This window comes from Meleagris gallopavo, chromosome 2 (genome assembly GCF_000146605.3).
Source record: "Meleagris gallopavo isolate NT-WF06-2002-E0010 breed Aviagen turkey brand Nicholas breeding stock chromosome 2, Turkey_5.1, whole genome shotgun sequence".
Classification (NCBI taxonomy): Eukaryota; Metazoa; Chordata; class Aves; order Galliformes; family Phasianidae; genus Meleagris; species Meleagris gallopavo.
In genome coordinates this window covers 57,016,846-57,025,390 of record NC_015012.2, presented here as the reverse complement: position 1 = coordinate 57,025,390, position 8,545 = coordinate 57,016,846, and the positions used below count along the sequence as shown (strand labels likewise).

Below are 8,545 nucleotides of genomic sequence, written 5' to 3'. Positions count from 1 at the left end.
TTTTTCCATGCTAAAAATTATACAGAAAGATCGTGGACAAAATATTGGTCAGAATTGTACTCATTGGTACACTGGTATGACTTGCATCAGAGGAAGAATGACAAATCTAAAATTATGTCAGTCTCAAATAGCAAACAAAATTATGATTGACAAAATATGGTGAGTTTTAATACAGTTAAGTGGATTTGACAACAGGATCCCAAACTGCTGTATACATATCTGCCTTGAATTTCATATATCTACCCCAAATTTTATTGAACTAGCACCTGAGTGAACACTTGTCTGCCACTCTGCTGCAATGGAAAACAAATAGCTGTCAAAAGGAAAAGAAGAAATGTGAAAGAAGAAACTCCTATGTGAAGATTCAACCTTAGCTGCTGATGATGGTAAAAGGTTACTTTTTTATATCTGCTGATTTAAAGAAAATCTTTTTCCTCTATCTCAAAAAAGATTTATCCTAAGACAGATCTGTTCCACCCATCTTTATTGCACAGGCTATGCTGTATCCTATAAAGAAAGTGAGTATTACAGCCAGCATCCTGTTCTGTAACTCCAGAAATGTAGAGATTCAACAGTATTTTTACAATCACTTTGAAACAAATTGTGCTTATAGTCATTTCCCATTAAGGAGTGCACACTTCCTTCAGCTGCACATTCAGACTCCCTGGGAGACTGAGAGTTCACTATCATCCTATGGGCTTACAAGAAAAATATACTGGAGATGTATAGCGTGTGTTTAAACTTGCCAAAGGAGGGGGCTGATACTGTTGAGGAAGGTTCATTGCTGTATCTTTGCTTTCCATCCAGCTGTAATCCCTGGCTGTCATAATCCTGTCTGTGTGAATTTTACACCTGGTACAGTTAAGAGCAGTGGGAAGAAAGTCTGACACATTATCTCAGAAGGTTTTATTTACAAACAGAGGACAAACAAGCAGTGGCCTTGATGTGCCTATAATTGCTTTGTCTGCCTTCTAAGAGTTTCTTAAATGTATTGAATAACTATTTACAGTGAATAAAATATTTCACAATTGATTGGAAGCATACTGGTGTAACCCTATGTGGTGGTTTTGACAGCTAACAAAACTAGCGCTTTATTGCTTCTGGTCTTGATTGAGTGGAGGGATCACAAAAGAACATTCTGGGGAGAGATAAGCACAACCTTTAATATAGAAGGATGCAAACAGAAGCTAGGCATAAAAGTTACTAGCAAATATGCAGGTGGTATTTAGAGTTCAGAGATGCAGTATAAAATCATTCTGGTTAAGTTTATTAACACCAAAGTAGAATCGGAGAGACTGTGCAGACATTGTACTGGACATTTCTCTGAAGAGTTCAGGTCACTTGCAATTGCTGATAGGGCCTGAGTTCCTTTAGTAGCATCACTAGTCTATCTCAGCAAGTATATTGTAGATTGAGAGCATAAATAATACATAAACAATATCCAGAATGGTGCTTATCTGTTCACATTCCCTCTGCGAATGGCTTTCTATAAAGGTTAGTGCCATTTTTATCAGGTGCAATGCTGAGGTATTTTACAGTCACCATTCAAAACACCTGTGAATCATCTCCCCCACTTGCTCTCTTAGCCTTTTTCTTTCCAGTGAGGACTGCACAGCTGTGTCTAACCTGGGCTTGCTGTCACATTGTTTCTCTTCCAAGAACATCCATCTTAAGACAGCATTTGTACAAGCCTGGGCATGATTTTACATTCCCTCTTCCGAGCAACCACTTGTGATTGATCTGTTCTGTCACTGTTGCCTTTCTCTAAGACAGTGTAACACACACAGTTTTGTGGTAAGCTACCTTCATGGAGAGATAGCAAGAATTGTTCACGGGTTTTGTTGCATGCAACCTTTTTTGAGAAACAACAATCATTTGTTGGTATTTCTTTGTAAGTCTACTGATAGCGCTCTATCTTTGGGAAAACAGCAAGGATTACGGTCTCCTGGTTTTTATATGCTATTTATAGTCTTATTAACTTTACTAAAATAACATCCAAGGAATCCAGGATTTCCTCACGCTGTCTGTTTCCTATCTTTGATCTCTATGGGAATTCTGTAGGAGGGAGAAATCTTGGTCAACAGGTCAGATTCTGGAAGACATGCTCTTCTCAGTCCCCTGTGCCGGTCTGATACTCCACTAGTGGTGCCACCAGCTCTCTTCATTCCCGCACAAAATGAAAATAAAGCAAAAAATTCACGTGGCCACTTTTAAAATCTGACTACAAGCATCTGACCGCTTAAACTAGTTTCTATTGTTGTGAAACAAACAAACAAACTGTATATGAGCATTTGAAGCATTTTAAAGGGATATTTTGCTCTGTGCTGTAACCCTTTTCCATTGTATTCATAACTCAAGGATCATCCTTCACTGCACCGCAGAGCCCAAGAAGAAGTTGAATATAATGCTATTTGGTGCTCTTCTACACCAGCTCTGGCTCTGTCCTCTCTCTGTTCCAGACTCATGTTTGTACACAGAGGCATAAGCACCATTTATAATGGCAGAAGCAAATCTGGATGAGCTTGGTCCCATGTGGATGTGGAGCCAGAGGGCATGATCAAGCAGGCTGTTGTTGTTGACTGATGGTTCATTCACATAAAGTGAACCCAAAGTAATTCTTTCTACAAGATAGCTTAGTTTATTGTTACAACAGAACTGCTTGGTTTTTATTTGGGTAAGGTAGCTGCTAGAAGAGGTGCGCATAAAACTTGTGTCTGAGAGCAGTGAAATGCATAGTATTATGCTGATCATGATGTTGTCTTATTAGACAGACAACTTGTCCTTTTTTGTCAGGGAATTGCAAAGATCTGCCAAGGCCCAGTTTAATCTACTCCCTGTAATAGGATTTGTCTGTAGCTTGAGGAAACAGAAGCTCGTAGTGCATACAGTTATTAAGACTGGGATGTAAGCTATTTGAGACTCTTTAATAAAATATAATATCAGTATATTCAATGAATATGGAAAGAGGGATCTAAATATTTCTTGTTACAACCTTCAGATATCTTGGGAAAGGAGAATAGTACTAATTAAAGCAAAGGTAAAAAGCAATAGCTCTCTGAATTCTAGCCTTCCTCAAAGTTAAATATTGATGTAAGCTAGAGTTCAAGAATCTCATTGCCTCTCCTCTAACCATTAAATGAAATGCCTGCCCATTCCAAGACAAGGTTAATGTATTTCAGGAACCTTGTGAACAACAGCTTTAGTTGCTTTCATGTACACCCATGCGTAGCCCTTTTGCAAACAAGGCAGTTTTAAACAAGGAAAGAGAGAGCTGCCAGGAGGTACAAAGTATTCTGCCCCTTGAATTGCCTCACTTCCGATGTAACAAGCTCTGAGACAGTTCCAAGTATTTGCAGTCTTAAAGCTCACTCACTTCCTCTCTATCTCTTGATGGGAAACACAAAAATCGAAAGATTTAATTGCCTCTTTTTAGAAGGAGTTTGGTGTCCAGAGCAAGCAATCAACACAGTGATTGATTTTATTTTATTTTTTTCTGGACAGAACCATTAGGAACAGGGCTCTGTTTTGTGTGCTCCTGAGTGCTTTGGCACACTGTGGTCAGAAAACGAATGTATGCGTAATAATAATAATAATTTGCAAACACAGTTACACCCATCACAGCCACATCAGGCTCGCTAACATGTACAATCAAATCCCTGTTTCTAGAGATTCCTGGAACTGGAATAAATTAAAATAAACTAAAATTGGCACCTTTTAGTCAATAGCACCTTGCCAGCTCCTCCAGAACACCTAATACACTGTTTATCTTGCTGATTAATATGACCTTGTCTGAGTTAAACCTAGACAGGTTAAATACCCAGATTATTATTCACAGCCAAAATGTCACTAAATCTATTGGACTGAAATCATAAATAATCAACCTGGGGCACCTCTGTTTCCTTGGAGCGAGTTACTCTACAAGCACTCCCTGGTATAGCACTCCAAAAAAGCTCTGCAGGGGGAAACACATTTTAAAACCTACTGTCCTTCCTCCCGTATCTCTGAGTACAAAGTCTAGATTCAGTTTGCTGTGTGCCTGACTTGCAGTCTCCACTGGCATGCTAAATATAGGTAATGCTCAGTTAGCAGAAAGAGAGAAGAAGGGAGTAAAAGGGCAAATTTTACCTCCCATCTGTTGGAATTAGGTACTTTTGGGCATGGAAGTCCAAAAATGTATGGCATGATTTTTCTTTTTTTTCCAAATTAGAAAATGATTATTTGGCATTTGCTGTTACAAAATTAAAATTCTTTGGACAGTGATAAAAAAAAAAGTGAGATGAGACAAAGAGGATTTTTCCCTAAAGAATTCATTTATTAGTTAAGAATTCACTATTAATTAACCTGAGCTAATGTGGAAAACAGAAAAGCTGGGCTCTCCTTGTAAAGTTATTTACTGAAGGAATTAGGCCTGGATTTTGTCTCAGATAAACAGAGGATGTGTGTCATTTTCCACTTAATTTTGTGAGAGACAAAACCATCCAGTGAAAGCTTTGGAGGCAATTGTAGGACTGTTATGACTCACATGTCATGACACTGAGTCTCTCCCCAGATCAGAAAGAGTGCAGCAGGCCTTCATGGCCACAGAGCTCCCAAATGGGTTTGTAATATGGTGTGTGGAGACTCAGCAGAGGGTTATTCCTGTGGCCTGGCTCATCCTCTATCAGAAAGTTTATTCACATTGGGAACTGAACTTGTGAACAAGATTGCAGCAGTGGGACTGCTCTGGAGGCTTAAATTCAACCTCACAAAAGTGAAGCACATCTCCATCTGTTCTTCCCCAAGACCTCTCAGGTTACTCCTCTGACTCCATCCTTCCAAAGCAGATATTTCCTTTTTAGTCTGTTTTGGGTCTTAAAGTCCTTACTTTGGAAGAGCAATAAAACATCCAAAACATTTCACAACTTTCACAATTGGAGTCACTAATTTTCAGTGAATTCTAGCATAAAAGAGTTTTGAACAGATAGAGATCAACTCATACAGGGACCTGTGGAGCACAAGACTGAGCAGTGCCAGGGCACAGTTGCAATAAGTGTTTCTGCAACATGGGGAAAGCTGCAGTTCTGTGAAGCCTTGGCTCTCTGTACAGTCACAAAACTTAGCTGAAAGAAAATATCAAGGGGGCAAAGTAGCATTTATTCTTTCCTCTTTTTGCAGAGATGAGCGCTTTCTCCCAGCTCTGTATCCCAGCTGTGAGTCCAGTCAGTACTGGGGACCTGAAAACCAAGCCCTTCCCTTTCTGAGTCACAGAAAGTAAATAAAAGACAGGTACATCTTTGTTGCTTCTGATAGCTGATGAAGCAGGGATAATAGTAATCACTGAAGACCACATACAGGGCACAAATCCATCCTTTGCCTGAGCTGACACAAGAACTTGAAGGTCCTTTCAGCTTCTCATATAGATATAATAATCACAGACTGTAGTACAATCCAGGGTGCACCTGTGACTAAGAAGCCTGCCTCATGTATGCTCTACTTGCTGGGCTGCAATTCACTCTGACCCAGCAGGTTTCTCCAGCTGTGCATAAGATCAAAGTTTCGAGGAAGAGAGCAGAAGGGACAAACATTAGAAACCCCTATAGCCTGGTGAAACGCATGCTTATTGATAAGTTAGAGATGAAGAATCAAGGAAAAATGAAAATTTTCTGTGTACATGTTAGTTTACACAGCATAAAGAAAAGAGTTATTTGTGGGAAATAGCTTCTTCCATCAGTGCTGGTGTGCAGTTGGTGTTCCAGCACTGCCAGGTATAGGCCTTTGTAACTCTATAATGCAATGGAAAACACAGCAATGACAGCAGGGCAGCAAAGTCTCAGGCTACAGCAAGTGAGGATAAATGCAAGTGCAGCAGCTGCAGATACAGGAAAAAAAAAAAAAAAGAAAAAAGCTGCTCACCCTTGGAAGGCCCCAGGTAGACAGGAATCTCTAGTGAGATACCCTCACCTCCACTGCCAACCCTTAAATGAGGTCTGGGAAGCATGGATCCTAGTTCCAGCCCTTCCAATCATTCAGGTGCACTGCATGCACCTGGGCTCCCCTAGGTTGGCCCTACCAGGTGTTCAATCACTGCTTCAAGCTGTGACTTACCATTTCTACTACAGCCTTGCTGCCAGTTCACCATGGAGATTCAGACTGTACCCAAGCCTGCACCTCTGTCCCAGGAAAATAACAGCTGTAATGGTTTAATAAGAGGGGTTACTTCCTTCACTCCTCTGATTTTTGGATAGTTGTGCCTTGTAAAAGCCATAATTAGTGACTGGAAAAAGCCCAGTTTCCAAATTCCACTGAATTTCATGCAAAACAGACTTTTATCAAAGAATTCAAACAGATAATGCAAAAAAGAGTTCTAGCCATCTTGATACTTAAAAGTTGGACTTAAGTGTCACTCTTGGGTCTTAACCTCACTGTTAGATTATGAGAAATGAAGGTCTAAAATATGGACATAAAACATGAAAAAGTAGTTTTTTTTTCCTAAAGGAGATCTCTAATTAATTAATTTACCATTTAAAATCTAAAGAGTATCTCACATTATAAATATGCAGGTTGATAAAAAAAATATACAAGCAATGATACAGAGATTTGAGGAAAAGCAGGGACTAAGGTAGGAACAAGGTGAAAATGAGGTTCTAGAAGTGAGTCTATTTTTGGCTAGAAATTATTTTAATAACGTGCACGAGAGAGAATCTCTTTCCAATACAGTTATTGAAAATCAATGCTAAGCTTAATGTGCCTAACCAAAGCCAAAAGAATCTGAAAAGACTTGAGTTTCCGGGGCTGTTACAGTCAAAAAGATTAGCACAATGGAAAGGCAATACAGGAGTGGAATAGCAAAAGTACAAACAGAAAATGAATACTCACTCATCTCTAAGAATCTAAGCTCATAAAGAAAAATTCCACAAAGAAGAGATCTCCAACCAAATATCCTTCCATAGTGGCAGTCAGCCCTTAAATGGGGTCTAAGAGAGGTGCAGCCAGGTTCCGCCCCTTCTGGTCATACAGCAGAATTGCCCTCAGCTGTGCTCCCAGGGCTGACACAGTCCTTTCCTTATGTGGAAATTAGTGGTTCAGGCTGTGACTCAACAGTTCCCATAAACAGGCCTAAACTTGTACTCAACAAAATTCATATAATATTCATATAATAACTCATATAATTTCAGTAGTAGTAAATGATTCAGCATTTAATCCTACAGGTTTCAAGCAAAGTTTGTAAAAAGATTCCTAACTTCAAAAGGCTAAGCATACTGTTGATTTCACCTTTCCAGATATCTCACGACTAAATAACAGTTTCTGTTCCACACAGCTGCAAAGGAAATAGTGCTCTTTACTTATTTTTAAATCTTATCTTCAGCAATAGATATAATAGATATTTGCATAAACATGTGCACGTGTGATAGGTACTTTGCTAGTGAGATGTCACATGCCATGTATTGGATGCAGGGAAACAATTCTAGTAATATTGAACTAAATTTAGTAAAATTAACTCACAGGAAAAAAATACTAAAAAAAGGTCCTACATTGCAATCCATTATTCTGTTGACTAATCTATCAAAGGAAGGTGCACTTACCACACGTAAAACTATACTAGCCATTCTTCTTCCCATATAGGATTGATATATATATGAATAGCTAGGCTACAGATAGAAAACAGTTCAGATAACACGGTTTCATCTTGAAAGTTGTGCTGTTGGTACAGAAAATGCTAAGATTACTTTAACCCACAGGTACACTAAAAATTGCACAGATCTGAAAACAAACAAACAAAAAAAGAACAACCCAACACAGTAAGAGATAAGAAAATTCTTAGTAACAGTAAAATTTCTCTCAACTATTAAATCCCTTTTGTCATCAAGGGCAATAGAACTTCACTTTGTGAGTGGTGCTTATGGTTGGATAAGAATCTATTTCCTGCAGGATTTCTTTTTGAAAGCTTGAACTTTCCCTGCGGGAAATTTTTGTACAGGCAGTAAATGCTCTTCTGGCCATTGTACACTGGCTTGCCAAATTCTTCCTTCTTTCTAACTAACCAAGATAAAAAGGTGTCTGTGGTATTTTGAGAGATACAGACCTTTTTCTCCCTCTACAGTGGATGTTAGGAATTTTTCACCTTTATTTTGATCATCTACAGACAGCTGCATTTAGGATGTACCCAGAGCAAGAGAACTGTCTATTAGACTGTATCAGTGAACCATTCGTAAGTTCTAGAAAAAATATCTTCTGGAGATTAAACCCAGCATAACAATCTGCATGGTTGTTAGAAGACCATATGTAACAGTGGAGAAAAAGAAGGTTTACCCCTCTCAGAAGTCGCTATCTCAGCTGCATCTCACACACAAAATGGTAAAGAAACAGAGACCACTAAGATGATATGTTCTGTCAAGGAGATGTTGTTATTGTGCAAAGGAAGTCAGTGCTCAGAGAAAGTCATATAGCATTAGTATGAGATCTTTGGTATGGTATGGTCTACAACTAGTTTACAGAATGAGAAAGAAAGTAAGTGTTTGTCTCTGAACCCAGCTGCACAAACTATTCATTCTGAGATGAACTTCAG

The 8,545-nt window shown here is 38.9% G+C and overlaps 1 protein-coding gene across 1 annotated transcript in view; it reads right to left on the bottom strand.

The window, feature by feature from the left end:
- Positions 1-7,586, bottom strand: part of LOC100545776 (vesicular inhibitory amino acid transporter-like) — a 30,265-nt gene extending 22,679 nt beyond the window's left edge. Inside the window, exon 1 of the mRNA XM_031552214.1 lies at positions 7,563-7,586. Coding sequence (XP_031408074.1) covers positions 7,563-7,586 — 24 coding nt within the window. The remainder of the gene's footprint in view (positions 1-7,562) is intronic.
- Between the last annotated feature and the right edge of the window lie 959 nt (positions 7,587-8,545).